The sequence below is a fragment of the Diadema antillarum genome, unplaced genomic scaffold (genome assembly GCF_040938485.1).
Source record: "Diadema antillarum isolate AM-2024a unplaced genomic scaffold, OU_Dant_1.0 seq00000082_RagTag, whole genome shotgun sequence".
Lineage (NCBI taxonomy): Eukaryota > Metazoa > Echinodermata > Echinoidea > Diadematoida > Diadematidae > Diadema > Diadema antillarum.
The window spans coordinates 1,500,494-1,523,929 of NW_027271175.1; the positions used below are offsets into that span (position 1 = coordinate 1,500,494).

The window sequence follows — 23,436 nt, forward strand, 5'->3', positions numbered from 1 at the left end:
TACTGGACTAACAGACTACAGCTATTACCCGATTTGACCCTTCAATAGCTGCGGTTTGATTTTCTTTTTTTCGATCCTTTTTAAGTACTAAGATAATTGTTGCTTATAAAGTGAACACTCGAGCAGTCATGTTGCACTGTAGACTTTACTTCCCGGGAAGACAATGTTGGATAAATCAAGAAAAGAAGTTAAATGTGAAATCTTGTACACTCCTTCAAGCTTTCAAAAAATAGTGGCAGATATAGAATGAAGAGTTTGGTCGCAAAAACCAATGGAGATATTTTGTGATTAAAAGTCAAGAAAAATAAAGAGAATAATAAGAAATTTTTTACTTCTTTTGACCATAACTTCAAAAATGTACCTTTATATGTAGTGACCAATATATCATTTAAAAGGTATTATTTTGTACTTTATGACAGAGACCGTACTTCAAAATCTTCAAAAATTGACTTATCAGTTTTTGCGAACAAACTCTTCATATATATATATATATATATATATATATATATATATATATATATATAATACTCATCTAATAGCAGATGATGCACTGATGTTGGCAGTGATGCATTGCTTACAACTTTGTAGGTTTTCCCGGCAAATTTCGTTCAAGTGGTATTTACGATTGTGTTTTCATTTACGTGCATTCAAATTCATATGTTTGAAGCGGTACAGTGACTTTGGTCAAACAATTTAACATTTAATGCTTTTAAATGTGTTTTAGGCACCCAAAGTGATTGTCACAAGTTCAAATTCGGATGTGATCATTCAATTTCATGTTTGGGCATGGATTTCCAAGTTTGTGCATTCCAATGATAAAATTCATAACCAGAATGTGCCACAGAAATGCAGAAATTGTTATATTGTATTTCAAGCTGGGTGACAAAAAGATGAACATATCGCACCGTAACTAACACTCAGAATGATAGGCCCTACACATATGAAAATGCACGTTTAGGAGCACTTGGGAAAGTGAAAGGGAAAGAGGACTGCTCAAAGTGGGAATACAGGCTGAACATTTTTCCTACTTTCAAATAAGTAAAAGCTAAAATATATATATATAATTCAACAAAACATTAAAAAAAAATATAAATGACAGCTCAGCAAGTTATACATTGTATATCAGGTTTTTTTTTTAATGTCTCATACAGAAGTGAAACAATACAAAGGGTTATCATGCAAACACACACACAGAGGCAGTCAAATTACTAACAAAGAGCATATAAACACTAGCTTATACCAGGTACTATCTTTAATTACGAATCATAAATATATCATATCACATGTGACCAATCTGCAATCATCACATAAGAAAATGCAAAAAAAAAAACACCTACAAAAACATGAACACAATTCAGTTTAGCAGACATAATACAGTAGCTGTTTACAATCCAAATATTCATACACAAAAAGCTGTGTATATAACACACTGATATTAAGTCCTTTTTTTTCTTCCAGTAAACATGGCAATGCTTGCATACCCATCACCATTGCTTGGCATTTCATTTTGTTCAAGAGCATGCCACATAAGGCCACATTTATATTGCATATTTCCAGTAAAGACAAGAGATGACAGAAAATCAGGGGGATAAATGACTGAAATGGGAACATTTGTTATCCATTTGAGGAAGACTGTGACATTAAATTGCCACTGAAAACTTCTCAATTATTTCTTTCATTAAAAAAAAAATGAAATCTTCTACACCTTTGTGTTATTTAATTTTTCTGTTTGCAATTATTCTGAGAAGACTATAAAGTGCTATACACATGTAGTAACAACTCCCAAAATGTCTGATCAACTGCTGTACACAAAAATATCTTCACATAAAAAACAGTCAATTCCAGCCAATGCCATATACAACCGTGTATACATCACATACTACGGGAAAGAGAGAAGTGAACCCTGAGATTTGTTTGAATTAGGATTACACTGTACTGGCTTTCAATGAGACACATAAGTATTGGATAGCCCAGCAAATATCTTGTAAGTTAGTACACTAATTATGCATAAAGAGTACAAATTGATAAGTACATAAAAAAAAGACCATCTTACAAACCCGAGCATGAAAAATACAAACATAGTTCAAGTAAAATTACATGAATAAAATTTGGCAATATCAAAGCCATAAACGATTTTCTTATAGAGAAGATGAATTAAACAAACAACCTTCACACATTTACATTCTGATGCTATCATATACTCATTATTTTCATATGTAATGCATTTTTTTTTATTTTGGCATTCTCTGCAAAATACAATATTGATAGAAAATAGATAATGAATATCACTTGCCCTGAAGAATTCAAGCATGCAATGATAACATGATCATCACATGGACATATGATAGCATATTATGAAAGACCCAGACTTTCTTCAATCAATGGATGTAAAATGACTCTATGAAAAATAAAAATGGAATGGGACAATTCTGGAAATATTGCTATAAATTACAAGACAACACGTTGAAAAGGGACACACACACACAATTTCCCTGAAACATATCATACCTAATGATTGCGCGTATTTGTGTATAAGCATACATAAGAACTATACATAACAGTAAAGTTCACAAAAAGTATAATTTTGAAACATTTGGATTTCAGTGATGATATAATATGTACAAATAAACTCCCTTGACAATAAGAAAAATTCGATTTTCTCTTAAAATTGAAGTCATTGTGTTGTGAGAAAGTAAGTTATTTGAAAGTCTGTTCATGACAGATCTTGTGGGGGTATCAAGTAGAAGCCCAATTTTCACTTTCCATCTTCTCCTTGAAGAGACAAGTCAACTTTGTCATCAAAATTTGCATGCATTATCGCTATGATAATAGGATATACAATGCACTCCTGGTATATCAAACATGAGTCCAATGAAATTCCGGTTACAGCGTAGTAGATATTCAGGCTGCAGTATCATCAGCTCTATGTATTTTTATTGTTTATTTGTTTGTTTGTTATGAAATTTGGATATAACGAAAGAAAACTGCCGATCCCGAGGACTTCATTATAATGGGAGTCCACTGTATATCTGCACAAATGAGCAACATGTGCCCGAACTTATAATAGAGACCCCAAATTTGACAATCTGGAAAAAAAAAGGAGGAAAAAAAAATCAAATAAATACCCTCAGTTGATACATGAGTGAATGTACTTCAAGTTTGTACATAGCAGATCTACGGGTGGCATGTGTGATAAATTTTACACAAATGGACAAATTGGACAAACTTCAGAGACCCCCCTCCCCAGTTTACAATGTTCTTAGGTATCAAAAAAGAATGTGAGATTGCGTGGAAGGTGAACTTGCAACACTCAGATGAGCACTAGTTCCCTGGGTCTGTTGAAATTCTTGAAGGTAAAAGGGAACAATTTCTTTGCTCTACACTGTTGCTGCTCCCTGGCTAAGATGGTGCAATATATCTAAATCTGTTTTGAATATTCAGAGTTTGGCGCTGTGATAGTAAGACTCGTGTATCACCATGGATGGCTGAATGTCACTGAGCTTGGCACAACCTGCAAGACAAATAAAGAGATCAATATGACAAAAGCCTGACAGAGGCAGACATAAAGGGGAGAAGGTATGGTATGAGAAGCAGAAAAAAAAACAATAACAAAAGAAAGAAAGACAAACACATCCAGCCCCCCCCCCCCTCCCAACCAAAAAAAAAAAAAAAAAAAAAAAAAAAGACAGTAAAACAGGAGAAGCATAAAGAGCAAAAGGGTGTACGGTATGTGAAATCAGTGGGAAGAAGACAGCAAAGCATGCATGGTGATGGGTGGCCTATCCACATAAACTTCATATATGCCATGACAAAGATGTCAAAATAGGGTCAACAGGTTTGCTGTACGTGTACATCATCCAACTGTAATACAGGAACTTGTATTCTGTAACAGTCACACAGAGATTTCAAGCCCTAAATTACATATAATCACTGAAAACTCAGCAATATTCTGTCAATAAAAGAGGAGAAAGATAATTTTCTCTTGTTTTCAATCATAAATGAGTAATAATAGGCTTTCTCCTTCATCTTAGGGGATGAGTCTGCAAGTAGTATCGCACTTCAAAATGCAGTAATTAGTTTGATATTAAAGACTGATGTTTTGATGGTTTTGGGAGTGTATGCTCAACAGCTTGTCTCATGGCATAAATACCTCTCACGCATTACAATCTGATGTTTTTTTCATCCATGGCATTCTGCATTTTCCACACAAAATATTTTTGATTTGATATTTCTGTCACACAGAAGGTTCTGATACATGATTGTGCGTATATAACAATGATAATCTATTACTGGTACGCTAAAAGCTCATGGAGGATTTGATTTTGCTGACAGTGTCATTATTTGACGATTCATTCACATATATCTCACCACAAACATCCACATACTGTAAAACAAGGAATGTTCACGTGCATTTTCAGCCAAGATACGCGAAATTCAAATGCACACAAAAGTTTTTACCTACACTACACTACAGTGGCAACTCGCGGAAATTTCATGCCGCGAATATATCATGTTTTACAGTACATGATTTAGTTTGCTGTTATAAGTGACTAAAAACTACGCTTCTACAATAATGTGTGGTTAACCAGAGCATACTCACCACTTAAAGCCATTGCAAGACTGAACTCTTCTCTTAGTATTTCTAACACTTGCTTGACGCCTTCTTCTCCCTGCACAACACAAACAAAAAGAAAATGAAAATGAAAAGGTGCAATTCTTAAGCATTGGAAAAATGAACATATCAAGGCCAAAATTCACTATAGTGGTTAATATTTTTTTGCTGTTATCATGTAATTCACCTGTCCCCTGTGTGCAATGAACAGAAAGTGTACGAATGAAGATACAGTGCTCAATCTTTGTTTTTACAAGATAATTCCAAATTTGAGATAGCTAATGACTGTTTCTCTGCTATAGTTAGAGGCATGTTTCAGGGTGATATTAAGCCTATTGAAAGGTCAAAATACCAGCATAAACATTTCAAGCAAAAGTATCTGCAATTCCCATTACATTACAACCAGTTAAACATTCACCTCGTAATGAGGTCAATATTTTTCATTTACTTATTACATTGTGCGATCTTGTCAGATATGTTCACATTTTTCTCCCAAGTGAAAGAAGGCACTATTGAATTCAAAAGTAAATGGGATTCACAACACATGTTTGCACAACTCTTAATTCTGGATGAACAATATTATGTTTTTGTATATTTTCCTCTTTGTATTTACCGCTTTTTGTTAAAAAAACAACAACAACAAACAACTAGAAATGTCGCTATGGCGACTCGTATGCCTCCGCCATAATGCATGATTCTCCTAATAGGTCTATAGTACATGAGGACAATGTGTGAATACATTTTCACAAAATTGGCAAAATATTTAGAAATGACACGTTTGCCACAAATGTGTTGAATGTTCACCTTCCTTGACCTAGGTTTAATTAGATGAATGAGAGAGCATGTATTATTGGGGATTTTAGATCTTTTACTTGACTTGACCCCTTCATAAGTTTATGCATTGAGTAATTTTCAAGGTACGGATAAAACGTGCAATTTCTGTATTGAATAATAAATTGTTACCGTTTTCATCTGGCCTTTGACCCTTGACGTTTGACCCTAAGATTCATGAGAGAATCATTGTCAGGCAGAACATGCATAAATATATACTAAGTTTCAAGATAACTTGAGCCACTTCCGAGATATGGAGGGAGTAAAGTTCAGTACTTTCACTTGATCTTTGACCTTTGACCTTTGACCTTTTTGACAAAAAACAACAACAACAACACGAACTTCCCAGAGAATCTCTATTAGGTTAAATATGCATACACCAAGTTCAAAAAGAAAATAATCCTGCAGGCATTGCATAAATATGAGGGATATACACGTAGTAAAATTTGGAAGTGTTACCCTTGACCTTTAACCCTGACCTTTGACCCCATGAACCCCAAATTCCCTAGATAATAATTGCCAGTCAGTAAATGCATATGCTATGTTTCATGTAGACCAGTACCTCGAACCATTTCCAAGTTATGAAGATAAAAGTGAAATTTTGATATTTTTACTTGACCTTTTGACATTTAACCTTTGACCCCAAACTTTCACCAGAGAATCTTAATTGGGTAATACATGTATACACTAAGTTTCAAGAAAATATCTTTAGGCATTGCATAGATATGGAGGAAATAGTTAAATTTGGAACATTTGACCTTGACCTTTTTCAGTTTCAGCAAGCTTTATTTCTCCACTTGTACATAACAGAAGATATAAGTGTGACAATATCAAACATATTATTCAGAAGTCATGAAAATATAAACAAAATGTCGCATCACAAATATAGTTATAATCATGTGAAATTATACATTAATATCATTTCAGATCTTTAAGACTACTGGTGGAGGAGACCGTTATCAATCAGCAAAACGCTTGACTTGGACAACGGCCTCTGAACATAACACGCCTTGTAACATTTTTTTTTATATATATAAAGGAAGGAACGGAACAATTATACACACGTAGAACAAATAATGTAAATTTTTAAAGTATTTTAAAAGTCATTTTACGAAAAAAGGACAACAGAAGGTGGAATGTATAAAGACGAAAGAAGGACAAAACAAAACAAAACAAGGCTGAGAATAAGGTACCCGAATACGAAGAGTAGAGGAAAGAAAGAAGAAAAGAAAAACGATGAGATACAGTGTTCAGGAGTTGGGAATAATGAAACAAAAGCGTAATTTCTAATTCGAGTGGTACATTGCGAGAAGAACATTTTTATAAGATGATTTAAAACATTGTAAAGAAGAACTGCGTTTGAGGTCATCGTTCAATGAGTTCCCTACAAACATCTGGACCATGATATCTTATGGAATTTTGAGCTACAATGACTTTAGGGTTTTCCAAATGATAATCTGTTGCATGACGTGTAGGATATGAATGAATACTATAATTTGAAATATACATACATGTGATTGTTAGTATATCTATACATAAATATTGTTGTTTGCCTTTGACCTTTGACCTTGAGCATGTGCACCCAAAAGTTCACCCCCTATAATACACATACATGCCAAGTTTCACGAGGATATCCCAAAAGATTTTTTAGTTACGCTGTCCACAAAATTCATTACAGACGGACGGAAGGATGGACGGAAGGAAGGACTGACGGACGGACAGACGGAAGGACGGACAACCCAAAAACATAATGCCTCCGGCACCACTTCGTGGCGGAGGCATAAGAACAAAAATAAACAAAAATCTCTTGAGTTGAAACAAAGTTACCTCACAAGCCAGGCCCCAAATTATAGGCCTCCCAATAAACACTGCCCTCGCCCCACGAGCCAAGGCCTTGAAGACATCAGTCCCCGTCCTCACTCCACCGTCCATGTAAACCTCAACAGGAAAGCCTCTGACTGCCTCCACCACCTCAGGTAAAGCATCCAGCTGAAAGAAGCACAGAACAATCCAACTGTACAGTCAGCATATAGTACTTTGTAGTTTTCACCCACTTTCGCGGTAATTTGTAATTTACGATGTAGTACTCCCAATGAGCAACTTGGCATACAGAAAAAGACAGAATTCTCTGATTTATGCCAAAAAGGTTTTGAGTATGGCCCGGTGGCCCGGCGCCACCAAAAAAGTCGGATCTTTGCCTTTACTTTTGGAAATGAATAACTGTAATTTTTGACTCCGATGATACTAAAATAAATGTCGGATGTTTGCTTATACTTTTGAAAATGAATAACGATAAGATTCAGCTCTGTATGGTGCTAAAATTAATGTAAGATATTTGATTTTGCTTTGAAAATGAATAAGGATAACACTTGGCTCTGGAAGATGCTAAAAATAATGGTTGAATGTTTGCTTTGACGTTCGTAAATGAATAATAATAATATTCAACTCCGTACGATGATACAAAAAAAAAATGTCGGATGTTTGCTTTTACATTCGAAAGTAAATAGTAATAACATTCAGCTCCGGAAAATGCTAAAGTAAATGTCGAATTATCCCTTTGACGGGCGGAAATGAATAACAATAATATTCAACTCTGTACGATGATTGAATAAATGTCGGAGGTTTGTTTTTACTTTCGAAAGTAAATAGCAATAACATTTGGCTCCAGAAGATGGTAAAATAAATTTACAGATGATTGCTTTTACATTCGGAAGTGAGTAGCAGTAATAGTCTGCTCCATAATGATGCTGAAATAACTGTTGGATGCTTGCTTTTAAATTTCAAATGAATAACAGTAATACTCAGCTGCGTTCGATGCTAAAATTGATGTCTGATGTTAGCTTTGATGTTCGGAAATGAGGACAATAATATTAATCTCTGTACGATGATAAATAAATACCTGATGTTTGTTTTTATGTTCGAAAGTAAATAGCGATAACATTCAGCTCCGGAAGATGCTAAAATCAATGTCAAATGTTTGCTTTGGCGTTCGGAAATGAATGTCAATGATATTGATCTCCGTAGGACGATAAAATAAATGACGGGTGTTTGCTTTTACATTTGAAAATGATTAATGGTCACATTTGACTCCGTATAAAGGTGCTGAAATACTGGTAAAACCAATGTTGGACGATTGCTTTTACAATCAGAAATCGGTAACTTTCGGCTCTTTACAAAGCTAAAACAAACGACAGATGTTTATAAATGTCTGCGAATGCTTCCACTTTCTCATTTCAAACGTAAGTTTTTACCACCTAAATAGGCATCAACTTTTATAATAATCTATAGCCTATTTGCTGAATCTTAGAACTTAGAATACTGGTAAGATGATTGAATTTTCTATTTATTCATTTTAGACATTGGTACCTGCATCACTTCAGTAATGCTTAATATTTAGTTTTCTATGTTTAGTAGGACCGATTTGTTTTTTTCTTATGCTTTTCTTGATTTTTTTTTTTTTTTTTTTACTTTCGGGCCACCAAAAATAAAAGTTAGTGTGGAGCCCTGCATATGTTATATATTGTATGTTAGTATGAGTTAGTTTCATTCGTACCTGTTCTGTGATATATCTGTGGTGTGCCTGGTGTACATCTATATATTATTGTATATATTGTACCTGTGATGTATATGTGTGTATATATATATATATTACAGCGAGAAACCCGGGACAACTGCCCATTGACAAATTTGCTCTCAGCCAATCAGATGCAAGGATTTCAGTAGCTTGTCACATCTATGACAACTTGTCACTGATGACAAGTTTTATGAAACGGGCCCCTGATATGACAAGATAGTTGCCATGGTTTTTATGTCCTTGGTACAATAAGGTTCCCCTGTACTAAGTTCACATAAAAGAACAGGTATTCAACAATTACACACAATGCAGTAAGCATTCATATCTTTCAGCTTTAATATTTTTTTCTTCTTATTCAGAGTCTATAGAAGCATCTATACATTGAAAAATGTCTAAGAAATGTCGTAACAGTATTATAGTGACATTTTGGGTAATGGAGTCAGATACTACCCTGATACAGAGACTCCAACTCTCCCGCTTTCGACGGGAGATCTCCCGCCGAAAGCCCATTTTTTCAGAATCTCCCGTTCTCCCGCTTGAGATTTAATTCCTCCCGCTTGAAATGATGTCACTCTTGTAACTTACAACTATACCTATACACTATAAAATGCAGATCATATCTTTCATGAAACAGTCCAGTCTATAATTATACGTCTGGTCTTCATGCATAAGACTAGTGATGAAGCACATCGTGTATGATCAAAAAGGTATTATACAAACAAACAACCAATTTACCGGAGCTGGGACATAATCCAGCTGCCGTCCACCATGCGCTGATACAATGATTCCCTCTACACCAGCTTCAGCCAGTTCCCGAGCAGTTTCACCTGACAAAATTTGAATAAAAGAAAAGAGACATTTGATATATTATCATACAAATGATACTGTAAAGCTCTTTTCACGTGCAGCCTCTGCATGAATTATGATGAATAGTTTGACAGGCAAAGTTACACTATGCTAACCTTCTTCTCCGAACATAAAACTGAAGCAGAATGACAACATGGTGGAGTAATTCCTCAAACAAGAGACCCGCAGGTCTAGCGCTCACCTGAGTATTGCAGGTTCACCTTTCACGCAGTCACTAATCTAAATTACACACGGCTCTACCAAATTTGACCAGGCATTCTCAAGTAGAAGATGAAAATGTACAATAAGGGCCCAAATTCCACCCCATATAGTATCAATTTAGCTCTGTTGTTTCTGGTTTTAGAGAAGAGCATTTTTTAAAGATTCCTTAATTCGGGGTGATTAGGGGCCCCTGGGCTACCCTGGGTGGAGCATGGTGCCCATTTTAACAAATTGAGATTGTAACCCCCTAGGGATGCTACCTGCCAAGTTTGGTGAACATCCATCATAATGTTTTCACGACGAAGATGAAAATGTACAATTTAGGCCCACTCTTTGGACCTCCCCACCCCTGGATCTGCTATGAACAAACTTGAAACTTGAAACTACGAAACTACAATCATTAATGTACTAACTCATAGTATTAATTTAATTAGCTCTATCACTTCTGATTCTATAGAAGATTTTTGAAGATTCCTTAATTTTGGGAGGTTTGTCTCCCTTTGGACCCTCCAAGTGGGACACAGTGCCCATTTGAACAAATTGAGATCCTATGCCCCTAGGGAGGCTACCTGCCAAGTTTGGTGAAAATGAGTCAAGGGGTTCTCAAGAAGAAGATGAAAACGTACAATTTAGGCCCCAATTTGGACCCCATAACCCCTATTCCTGGGTCCCAAGGGGGGGGGGGGCACCCCTGATTCCACCATGAACAAATTTGAAACTACAGACATCAATGCACTAACTCATAGTATTAACTTAGGTCTATCATTTCCGGTTCTAGACATGCTAGAGAAGAAGATTTTTAAAGATTTTTTTTTTGGGGGGGTGGGGGTTGGGCCCCCTGGGGGACCCACTGGGTTGGGCGTGGTGCCCATTTTAGAAAATTGAGATCGTAACCGCCCAGGGATGCTACCTGCCAAGTTTGGTGAAAATCCATGACGGGGTTTTCAAGAAGAAGATGAAAATGTACAATTTAAGCTCCATTTGGACATAGGATCCCCCGCCCCTCCCCAAGGGGGCACCCCTTGATCTGCCATGAACAAACTTGAAACTAAAGTCATTAAAGGGATCATATAGTTTTGGTTGAGACCTAATTTAAGGTTTCTAACATTTTTGGGTGAGATGATAAGAAACCTCTTATGAAATATGAAAGAGCATGTTATTCCATGAGGAATTAAACAATTATTTGACGAAAATTGGTTTTGAAATGGCCGAGATATCCAAAACAGAGCGATTCTAGAAAGTGTGTGACCCACACTTTTTTTACAATCGCTTTGATTTACTTTGTTTTTTGATGTTTCAGGCATTTCAAACCCAATTTTCATCAAATAAACTTTGAATTCCTCTTAGAATGGTATGCTCTGTATGAGTGTTCTCTTGGTATCTTGCAAAAAGTTAAAAGCCCAATTCTCGTCTCCACCAATACTGTATCGTCCCTTTAATGTACTAACCCATAGTACTTAGCTCTATCACTTCTGGTTCTAGAGAAGAATTTTTTATGCCTCCGCCAACGAAGTGGCCGGAGGCATTATGTTTTCGGGTCGTCCGTCCGTCCGTCCGTCCCGTTTTGTCTTTGTCGATATCTCAAGAACCGTGTGGTGGTTTTACATCAAACTTGGTATGAGGGTATATCCTGGGGGGATAATACTTTGTTTGGATTGTAGGGTCACGGGGTCAAAGGTCAAAGATCAAAGGTCACAGGTTATTTTGTGAAAAAAGGTTGAAATTTCATGTTTTTCTCCATATCTCGCAAATGGTTCAAGGTATCTTCATGGAACTTAGTATGCTTGTTCCAATGGGCAGTGATTATCTAGGGAAGTTGGGGGTCATGGTTCAAAGGTCAAGGTCAACTTTCCTTATATTTATGCAATGCCTGAAGGTTTTTTTTTTAACTTGATGTATACATGATTGTATTACCCAATATAAATTCTGTGGGAAGTTTCCTGCCAAAAGGTCAAAGGTCAAAAGGTTAAAGGTCAAGTGAAAGTGCTGAATTGCACTTTTTCCTCCATATCTCAAAAGTTACTCAAGGTATCATCATGAAACTTACATATTCATGCATGTTCAACCTAACAGTGATTCTCTTTGGAACTGTGAGGTCAAAGGTCAAAGATCAGGTTTAGATAATGCTATTTTCCCATTTGGTACTGAAATTATACTTTTTCTCAATACCTTGAAAATTACTCAATGCATAAACTTATAAAAGGGTCAAAAGCCAAGTAAAAATCATCAGTTCCCCAAATACCTGCACTCTGACATTTTAATCATTCATCCAATTGAACCTAGTTCTAGGAAAGTGAACATTCAGCACATTTGTGTCAAACCTGTCATTTTAATATTTTGCCAATTGTGTGAAACTGTCATCACACATTGTCAAGACATTGTACTATAGACCTATTTGGAGAACCATGCATTATGGCGGAGGCATATCAGTCGCCGTAGCAATATACCTAGTTTAAAGATTCTTTAATTTTGGATAGTTTGTGCCCCCCCCCCCCGGACCCCTGGGTGGGGTATGGTGCCCATTTTAACAAATTGAGATCCTAACCCCCTAGGGATGCTACCTGTTGAGTTTGGTGAAAATCGGTCTTGGTGTTTTCAAGAAGAAGATGAAAATGTAAAAAGTTTACGCACAACGTAAGACGCACGATGGACGCCGGACGAAGAACGATCGCAATAGGTCACTTGAGCATTTGGCTCAGGTGAGCTAAAAAGGGTGCTTGTTTGGCAGTGAAGTATAGTTCTCTTCTTTTCATTGCTCCATATGGTAAGTTTTTTTAAAACACTGTTAGCAATAAGGTTTGTTTTTAAAGTGATGGATGACACATTTTTCATAAATTTTCCTGGGTCCGTGCAATCTTTCATGGAAAAACTTGTGGTACATGTGGATGTTTACTTCAAGATGACAAGAATGACTGAGCAGTGTTCACTGATGAGATCACACAACACCAAACTGTACAGGTTACATTTACAGGCCATTTCCTTACCTGTTAAGACTCCCTTGCAAATGATCGGTAGCTTTGTGATGCTCTTTAGCCATCGTATATCCTTTGTAGTCACGGACGCCGAGACCCGGGGTGTGAAGAAACAAAGCATTGTGGGATGGAGCTTCTTGTGTTCCTGAGTCTCTTGAATTTCAGGGATGTCAAAATTGGCTAACCTGAGAAAAAAGATCATGAGACACAGATTAGACAGAAAAATATCAAAAAATGGAGCTGCCACTGAACATGATTAACACCCCCACCTAAATCTGGAGGAGTGAACAGATAAATTTTAGGATTTGATCTTGACCTTTGACCTGTGGCCGATTTCACTCAAAAACCAATCAAGTGTCAAAAACCAAATCAAGTATTCCCATCATGTCCAGTCTTGAGTAATTGCATAAACAAATACAATTTTATGATTTGACTTTGACCTTTGATCTCTGGCCTATTTTACCCAAAATCTGGACCAAGTTTGGTAAAATTTCAATCAATATTACTCAAGTTATCGTGTAAACAAATGGGGACAGACGTACGGACGGACGGACGGACAACCCGAAAAAATAATGCCTTCGGCACCCTTCGGGCGGAGGCAAAAACAAGGGGGGAAAGATCTTTGTTTTGGAATTCAATCGTGAAGCTTATTCGGTTGTCCATTTACCAGCTACACTAAAATAGAGCAAGGCTTGTACAGATTGTACTTTATATGACAAAATTCCCATTACGTAAACTGTTTCACGAGAGGACAATCCTGTATTAAAGCAAAATCTTAAACAATATTTATATCGATGTAAATCATATCGCCACTAGTAAGGAAGCTAAGCTGAGCTAGGTATAGCAACAAATATACTTGATAGTCATGTCATCATATCTGTTGAGTCGTTTGCGTGCAGTTTTAATGTGGTTGCCGATTTTTGCAGAGTCCACAGTCAAAACTATGCCTTGGTAGCCGCACCGCTCCGCTTCTCTCACAAAGTAAGCCGTGATCTCACGATTCTTCATCATGTAGACGTTCATCCACAGGGGAGTGCCAGGGACTGCCGCGGCAACGTCGGCCATGGTGGTGTTGGAGTTCATACTCTGGACCATCAGAGTGCCACAATCGCGAGCGGCTAGAGGAATTAATGCACAGAGTGCTGGTTATTTTCATTACTCATTTCATACTCTTTGAGAAAGAGATTCTTCTATATCACTTTTCTCTTCAGCAAGAAATCAGCCAAATAGGAAAGTTACAACTAAGCACATAGAATGTTTTATTCATCCTTGTTGAATAGAATTTATTTCCCTTAAATTCCCCGCATAAACAGTACTTTTAAAGCTTTGCGATAAAAGGTATTTTTCTGTCAAAGCAATTCCCTTCCTCCCCCAACCCATAAAAAAAATGTCAAAAATCAACATAAATAGAATGAAATAAGAGGCAAGTTGTTTCCTTGAGATCACACCTCTTGCAGTCGCCTTTTCACCTTCCAGATCAGCAGCACGATGGAAGGCTGTTGGTGATATAGCAATGGGCATGGTGACACGAGTGCCTAGGATGGTGGTTGAAAGGTCCCTCTTGGATACGTCTCGTAAAATCCTGGGTCGCAGGCGATACCTTGAGAGAATCAACATGTAAAGGAGGAGATTGGAGATCCACTGTAATCATCAACCATGGTCAGCATCTTCTTCTGTTTCTTTTTTTTCCCCATCTTTGTGTATTTTGATGATGCCGACACATGGAAAACCAGCTTAAAACTGCTAAATACTGCATTTGAAATTCTTGATGAATACCTTTTCCGTCTCTGTGTCTTCCCTATTACAGTGGACTCCCGTTATAGCGAAGTCCTCGGGACCGGTAATTTTCCTTCGTTATATCGAAATTTCATTATAACCGAAGAAATAAACAATAAAAAAAGCATAGAGAGGATAGTGTTGTGGCCTGAAATTATATTTTGTTATAACCGAAATTTCGCAATAATTGTGTTTGTTACGACACGAGTGCACTGTAATGAAATAAGATCACTAGATATTATTTCTATCAAAGGTTTTTCATTCGAATTAATGACAAGGTGTTCAAATTCAAGGGATTTTTTTTTTGTCACTGCTCTACTCTCATGGTTCATTTTAATTCTTTGAGAATTCAATTTCATTGTTGGCATTCAAATTCGCACCAAATACCAGTTTCAATTTCATTTATGAGCACACAATTTCGACCTTTTGAACGTTCAAATTCAATTAGCATAACCAAGTCCTGTAATTCTGTGCAATTCTTACGAATATTATTACACATGTACGTTGATTAATGGCAAATTCATCAACATTCAGTGTTATCATTTCAATTTCAACATCTTTTTTTTTTTCACATTTTTTTCTATTCGGCCAGTTTCACTTTATTTCCCCGAAAGTGGATATCACATTATTTTATAAAAATCGTATAATGGTTAAACTCCGACTTTGCTAACATAATGAGAGATCACATAAGAACATCGACACGTTAAGTGTGATTTTATAGTTGTATAACTATATATACAGATTTTGTTTTAAAAGCTCCAGTGATCTTCACTTGCTTGCAATTTTGAAAATAGTATTTTTTGTACATATGTATATAAAATGTACTACAAGTACTTTGATAATTTCGATAATATCTTCTTTGTACATTTGTTCAGGAAAACCTGAAATTCAACAAAATTTTCACACTTTGAAGTGTTCCAGTGTTAACAGTATTTTCTGGGAAATTGTACCTCTTGAATGCGAGCCTACTATCTCTTAGTGTACTCTCTTCATCACACCCTGTCTGGTAGTAGAGCTTAAACCATCCCGACACCAATCCAAGCCCTTCCTCCTCGAAGTCTTCTACACAGGCATATTTGTGGGTCGCCATAATGATTGACTGGTTCAGGACACCTTTCCAGAATCTTTTCCAACAGATAAAAGAGATCTGGCATCAGGACAGAACTTGAGCCAAACAAGTTGTTTGAAGCACAACACTGTTAATAAGGATGGAAGGCCTATTAACAGGCAAGAGCCTATCAACAATTTTGCCTTCAAATATCGTGCAGAAATTTGTTATGGCAGTCAGGAAATTTCACATTTAACAGTTTTCTGAAACGCAACTGAAACACAATTGCCATTATCATCCCACATCTTCAAAAGTTGAGGGGTGGGGGGGGGGCGGAGGGGGCCACTTCACACTTCTGATGCCACTTCCGGGTTTCATCAGGAAGAAGAAGAAGAAGAAGAAGAAGAAGAAGAAGAAAGGTCTTCACCGTTCAGCGCAAAAACAAAGCCTTACCGTTCTCACACTTCGAGGTTTGTATCTATTTCTTTCTAGTGCCACTTACGCACTTCCGGGGTAAAAAAAAAAAGTTTGTGCCAAAGTGGTGACACCTTATCTATTCCTTTGTATGGGCCAACAACAAAAAAAGTAGGGGCCTGATCCCCACCCGGTTCCTCTGGTCCTGAATATGAATAAGAGATTGTACATTTCAGGTTAATGTTTTTTTTATCTAAAATATGCATCAGTTAAAAATAGCTTAAGTCGCCAGGCATAGATATTTATTGAAGGGCAGATTCTGAAAGAGCAGCTTTAAATGATGTATAACTCAATTCAAATGGATGCTCCTAACCTGTATTAAATGCTGGAAAGAAAGCCCACACTCTTGAACAGTTTGAACTGAGAAAAGAGGCTCTGAAGTACAGCGTCTATTCAAACACTGTCTTAATCTTTAGTAAGCCGTGCTACCTGTGCCATGAACAGTACAAAAAACATGATATAAACCAATGTAAAAACAACAGTGAAGGTATCAGATTAAGCTGAAATTGAGCATGCTCTATTAACATATTCTACCTCAGATAATTTATCCTTTTAAAAGTTATTAGATTTCAATGTAAAGAGAGTGTAAAGGATTTTCAAGAAATGAAAAGGGGCCTCTAGGTAAAATCTGATCACACTATACTCTTACAAAAAAGGGGGTTGTAGAAAAACTGCTGAAAACCCACTTTTCCATTCTATGATCCCAAACTCGAGAATAATGTAGAAGAATTGCTCCTTCAGAAAATATGGAAAACACAAAATTGACTTGAAGTTTGAAGTTTGATGTTTTGAAATTTTATTAGCAACAACATTTTGAACATGTACATATAAGAATCATAACACAATTGTATCTACATATACATATTTGAAAAAATATATACTTATCTGTTACTCCTTTACAATAACATGAGGATGATATTTGATATATAGTTAAATATAATACATGTAGCATAATTCTACTTGGTTGACCCATTTCACCTTTCTTGAGCCCTCACATAAAATCAAGGGGTGCAACTTTTTGTTTGTTTTGTGATGCACGGTCACACACACACACACACACACACACACACATATATATATATATAAATAAATAAATATATATATATATATATATATATATATATATATATATATTTGGGCAAGTCCAAGCTATTTTGCACCAGTAACGCGTGGGACATCACAAGAAGATTTAGCCCTATATTGCACTGTTAAGATTGAAACTTCATAACCTGTTGGGCTGCTTTTGATAGTGAGTAGGTATCTTTGTTCAAAACAATAGAAATAATGAGAATCACACGTTTAGTATTTATGCAAATTTATTCTCCAGTAACGCGTGGGACCACAAAGATTGTCCTTTTTTCTTCTTTTATTTTTATCTCAATTATTGGGAAAATACTTGGTATACTATAAAATCATTTTTCATCTTTTTCTACAGCAGTAACTTTACCTGAAACAAAATATTTCAGAAAAAAATCATGAAACTGTTTTCTCTCAAGGTCAATTATAGAAAGATAGGTATAATAACGTGTGGGACAAGTAGGCCTAACGCGTGGGACATTTTTGTCACTACGAATATTGTGATGTGAATTGCACATTATTTGCTCAGAGAAACTTTAATATGAGGTACTAATTATCTAACTAGATGTATTTCTAATAAATTCTTTCAGATTTCAATGATTTAGATCCACCAGAACAATAGATATAATAAAAAGTATGAAATGCCTGTGTTTTCCTTTATTTTTTGACATTTGACTTTGAATGTGTCCTTGAAAATAACATGTAATGATCTTTTGTGAATTATTTATCCAAAGTGGAACTTTTACCAAATTTCAAGTCAGAATTCAGAAAATTACAACAACAAAAAAATCCCTCGATAATGTACACATTTCCCATAGAAGACTAAGATTTAGTACACTTCCATTGACTTGTACACAAATCGTCCCACGCGTTACTGAATCTAATTAAAAATTGCAAGTATGAGATTTATCAGTCTAACTTTTTATCTCTTGGATATGATTAGGTCCATTGTGAATTTGGTCTTTTGAAAGTTTCAAGTCAATTACATTATCAACTTTTATACAAATGAGAAATAATGACCTAAAAAAGTAACGCGTGGGACATGCCAATTTTGGCCCATCCCTCATTTGCATATTTAATCAGTTGAGAAGCTGAAAATCACAGTCATGATACTAGTAACTTCTTACTCAGACTTAAGGTCACCATACTTATTTTCATAAAAACTTGTAAAAATTAAAAGATATATTTTAAAATGCAGAATTTTTTAATGTCCCACGCGTTACTCTAAATATTAATTTATGCAGATTAATTAATTTATTGCTGGTTATGCGGAAGGATTTTTACTTTTTCTTTTTGAAATTCATGTATTTTAACTTCTTAGCTTTAAAATGATACCAAGTTTATGTAGATTGACCCATTTTGAACTTTCAGTCTTGAGTGATCAAATAGCTTGGACTTGCCCATATATATATGAACTGAAAGTACCGAGCTTGTAATAAATGACATCTTGGCAATTTATTGACGAACCAAGGCCAAAGCTCTATCACAAAAAAACTAGGGGAAAAAGAAACATAAGATTAAATGCAGTAATTCTCATTTTCAGTATAGTGCTACTTTTCATAGCTCTATCATGTTTTCTTAACTTTCTTTGCACATCATTTTCGAGGGGGAGGGGAACCATCAATGGTACCCCACCTCCCCCCCCCCCCTTTAGCTAGAGGGATTTTAGGCCTGAATCGTAATGTGAAATCAAAGATGTTAACTGCGATTTTTCTTTTTTCTGAATCTTTTTTCTCTTTTTTTTTTCAGGAGTAGAAAATGGGTGTTTAGGACAGAATTGAAGTAAGAATAAACTACAGATCTAGACTTTTTAGGGCTCTATCACAACATAAATCAGTGGCCTAGCTGAGCTAGGCTGAGCTGAACACATAAATTACATCATGTCTCGAAACAAACAACACAATTACACTTTTTATCTGAATTACTAAATCATATACCTAACCTATCTAATACTAATGAACCTGTGAGGCTGTAAGATACAGTATGTTCATCTTTTTTTTCTCTGAATCTTATTTTCTCTTTTTTTTTTCAGGGGTCAAAAATGGGTGTATAGGACAGAATTGAAGTATAAAGAATAAAGTACAGATCTAACGTTAGACTTTTTAGGGTTTCATCACAGCATAAATCAGTGGCCTAGCTGAGCTAGGCTGAGCTGAATACATAAATTACATCATGTCTCGAAATAAACAACACAATGACAATTTTTATCTGAATTACTGTGAAATCATATCGAATACCTCATCCTGTCTAATACTAATGAATCCGTGAGGCTGTAAGATATAATTATCTTTTTTTCCCCTCTGAATCTTTTTTCTCTCTTTTTTTCAGTGGTAAAAAATAGGTGTATTACTATTAATACAGAATTGAAGTATAAAGAATAAACTATAAATCTATCACAGCATAAATCAGTGACCTGAGCTAGGCTAAGCTGAACACACAGTAGCACACACATAAATTACATCATGTCTCGAAATAAACAACACAATGACAATTCTTATCTGAATTAGTCCCAATTATTAGATCATATACCTCACCTCTCTAATATATATGAACCTGTATACGTTTATCTCAAAGTAGAGACTGTCACTGATGCAATATCATGATGCTGATGAGATGAAACAACCCGGCTTGGTTCAAACGATCAACGATCACACACCCCATAGCCCAGTGAGTCTCCACACGCCCGTCCCGTCGTTAACTGTACCAAATTGACCCAACGAACCAGTGAATAAGTTTTCGCAGACCACACTGTCCACAGATTGACCACAATCGAACTAGTCTAAATGCAATCAAGCTTCTCCTGTCGATATGCACCACTAAATGAACTCAATGATGTGAGGCATTGCGTGCTCTTTTCATTCTTGATCGTGACTTTCTCGTTACCTACCTCTTGTTACCTACCTAGCCATGACGGATAAAAAAGTCATAATTGATAGGACAGTTCAACTTGAGTTTCCATGATAACAGAATAATGAAGCGATGGAGTATCCATGGCCGGCTGCGTCACGTTTTGAAAAGGGGGGGGGGGCAGTTTTATTTCTGGTGCCACTTCCAGCTGTCGTCGGCTGACAAGAAGCAAGAAACGACAATAACAATAACAACAACAACAAAACTGAAAAATAAAACGACTAAGATTTTGATGATGCATGTATTTGAATTGAACTCAAAATTTTAAAAAAATCGTTACCTTTGTAGCAGTTTATATACTGCAAAATGAGAAGTATTATTTATACGTACTTTATTTTCCAAAAAAAAATTATTCATTACCATGGCAACATAATATGTCCCAGAATAACTAGGACTTTAATAGCAATTGCAGTGGCGGATCCAGAAGGGGGTACGCTGGGCGCACCCCTCTTTATTTTTGTTATTTATTTTGTTATATATTGTTACAACAAAAGAAATAAAAGGTAAAAAATTGTAAAAGCGCCTCCCCTTTACGTAATTCCTGGATCCGCCCCTGTATTGAGTTATTCTAAATCTTAAAAAGTCATTTTTCTTACAATTTAATATTGATTAATTGAAAACAAGTGTTTTTTCATAATCCATTACCAACAGATACGACTTAAAAGAATGACTAGGACTTTATGGCAATTGTATGAGTATTTCCACATAAATAAATTCAATAATTGTTCTTATATTAATTTTTTGCATGGTTAACTGTCCATATCCCCCTAAAAAAAATAATATATAATTCCTCACATGGCAATGGAAGATGTCACATTTATTTTGTAAGAGTACAGTATCTAAAACTGCTTAGAATATGTCCGTCTACATGCATGTGTGCCGAATTCAGTGCTTTCAGACATATTTGAAAAAACAAACAAACAAACAAACAAACAAACAAACACTACACTGTTGGACTATGAGACTACTACCCGATTTGATCCTTTAGTAGCTGTGGTTTGATTTTCTTTTTTCCTTTGAGCTATCAAAATAATCATCATTTATAAAATTAACACTTGAGTAGTCATGTTACACTGTAGACCCTACTTCCTGGGGAAGTTATGACAATGTCGGATAAATCAAGAACAGAAGTTATGAAATCCTGTAGGGGCCTACTCCTTCAAGTTTTCACAAAGCAGTGTCAGTGCTATATCATCTACACACTGAATAAAACTATAAAAACAAAAGTTATAGGACCTCAATTGCTACTGAGTATTGCCCATAACAATCTTGGCTCAGCCTTTTGTTTTTTTTTTGTGTGTGTACACTTTATACACGTAGGGTCCTACGTGAACATTGAAGTGTTTTATCACAATGGGTTACATGCTGTCTTTAAACAGTCTTACGTATGCTGAGTCTACCATCCAACAAATCACAATAAAACATTTCCAATAGTATCTCACTTGTTATACACAATATATGAAGAGTTTGTTTGCAAAAACCAATAAGTCCATTTTTGAAGATTTTGAAGTACGGTCTCTGTCATAAAGTACAAAATAATACTTTTTAAATGATATATTGGTCACTACATATAAAGGTACATTTTTGAAATTATGGTCAAAAGAAGCAAACATTTTCTTATTATTCTCTTTATATTTCTTGACCTTTATTCGCAAATATCTCCATTTGGCAAATATAGACTTATCGGTTTTTGCGAACAAACTCTTCATAATTATATTCTTTTAAGTCATGATTGAAAATATATATTTGTCATTTCCTTTGTTGTTTAGTAGTTCTAGTCACAAATATCTCAAATTGACTAGAATGGAGTTAAAGGGATAGTACAGTATTGGTGAAGATGACAATTAGGCTTTTAACTTTTTGCGAGATACCAAGAAAACACTTATGAAATAGTACAGAGCATACCATTCTAAGAGGAATTCAAAGTTTATTTGATGAAAATTGGATTTGGAATGACTGAAACATCCAAAAACAAAGTAAAACAAAGCGATCGTAAAAAAGTGTGGGTCCCACACTTTATTAGAATCGCTCTGTTTTGGATATCTCATCCATTTCAAAACCAATTTTCATCAAATAAACGTTGAATTCCTCATGGAATTACATGCTCTTTCATATTTCATAAGAGGTTTCTCATTATCTCACCTAAAAATGTTAGAAACCTGAAATTAGGTCTCAACCAAAACTATAGATCCCTTTAACTTGTTCTGCAATGAAACTCTCCATATTTGTTCAAAAAATTGTAGTGACTGATTTCAAATGCTATTTTGTCAAAACTTGGTGTAGAAAAATCTCATCACGAAGCCAGACTGTTTTTCCTGTTTGAGTAACAAGAAAGACCAAGAAGCAAATTATTTGGGCAAGCCAACATAAGATATGTAAACATGTGTGTAACCATTACTTTATAACAGTAAAATGTCACAATATTGAGTTTCTCATATCACCTTGTTGCGTTTTAGTGGTAAAGATTTTCACTTACTTGTATTCATATGATGGATTTTCACTTCTTACATTTCAAACTGGATGGCAAAAATGTATTTTGTACATATTGTGACAAAGAAATTTTGATAGTGGATTGCGTGTTGAGAATCACTTGTGAAAAAGGACTGCTAAAATCGGTAAATGAGCTGAGCTTTTTCTCTTCTTTTCATGAAAGCAAAAATTGAAAATTGATCATGTAACAAATAGATGTCAAAAACATCAGTGACAGCTCAGTAAGTTACAAATAATTTTTTTAGGTTCTAATTTTGATACAGAAAGCAAAACAAAGGGTTATCATGAAACACACACAAACACATACTGTACATGCACGCACACGCACACACACACAAACACACACACACACACACACACACACACACACACACACTCACATGTACAAGCAGAGGCACAGTCAATTTCTATTATACGAGGATACACATTGACTACCTTGTACTAGTGTATACAAGGAAATTTCCTCTAATACCAACCACAAATCCATACCACAGCCACATGTTGTGCATACTGTATTACATGACAAATCTACAGTTGATAGTTATCACATACCGGTATATAAAATGCAAAGAAAATAAAACATCCACAAAAAGAATAAGAAAACAAT

At 35.5% G+C, this 23,436-nt stretch overlaps 1 protein-coding gene across 1 annotated transcript; it reads right to left on the reverse strand.

Annotated features, from left to right (window-relative positions):
* Nucleotides 1-3,437: 3,437 nt before the first annotated feature.
* Nucleotides 3,438-15,923, reverse strand: LOC139726245 (2-Hydroxyacid oxidase 1-like). Its single transcript, XM_071637311.1, has 8 exons — nt 15,784-15,923; nt 14,506-14,657; nt 13,914-14,175; nt 13,070-13,242; nt 9,753-9,844; nt 7,271-7,432; nt 4,601-4,670; nt 3,438-3,511 (listed from the first exon to the last, which is right to left on the reverse strand). The coding sequence occupies exons 1-8, from the start codon at nt 15,921-15,923 to the stop codon at nt 3,438-3,440; spliced, it is 1,125 nt and encodes a 374-aa protein (XP_071493412.1).
* Between the last annotated feature and the right edge of the window lie 7,513 nt (nt 15,924-23,436).

Excerpts from the sequence above, each read along its gene's own strand:
- LOC139726245 (XM_071637311.1), bottom strand. The coding sequence starts at position 15,923 with ATGGCGACCCACAAATATGCCTGTGTAGAAGACTTCGAGGAGGAAGGG. Across the intron at positions 14,658-15,783 it reads AGTAGGCTCGCATTCAAGAG|GTATCGCCTGCGACCCAGGA; the intron begins GTACAATTTCCC and ends GATTCTCTCAAG. Across the intron at positions 9,845-13,069 it reads TTGCAAGGGAGTCTTAACAG|GTGAAACTGCTCGGGAACTG; the intron begins GTAAGGAAATGG and ends AAATTTTGTCAG.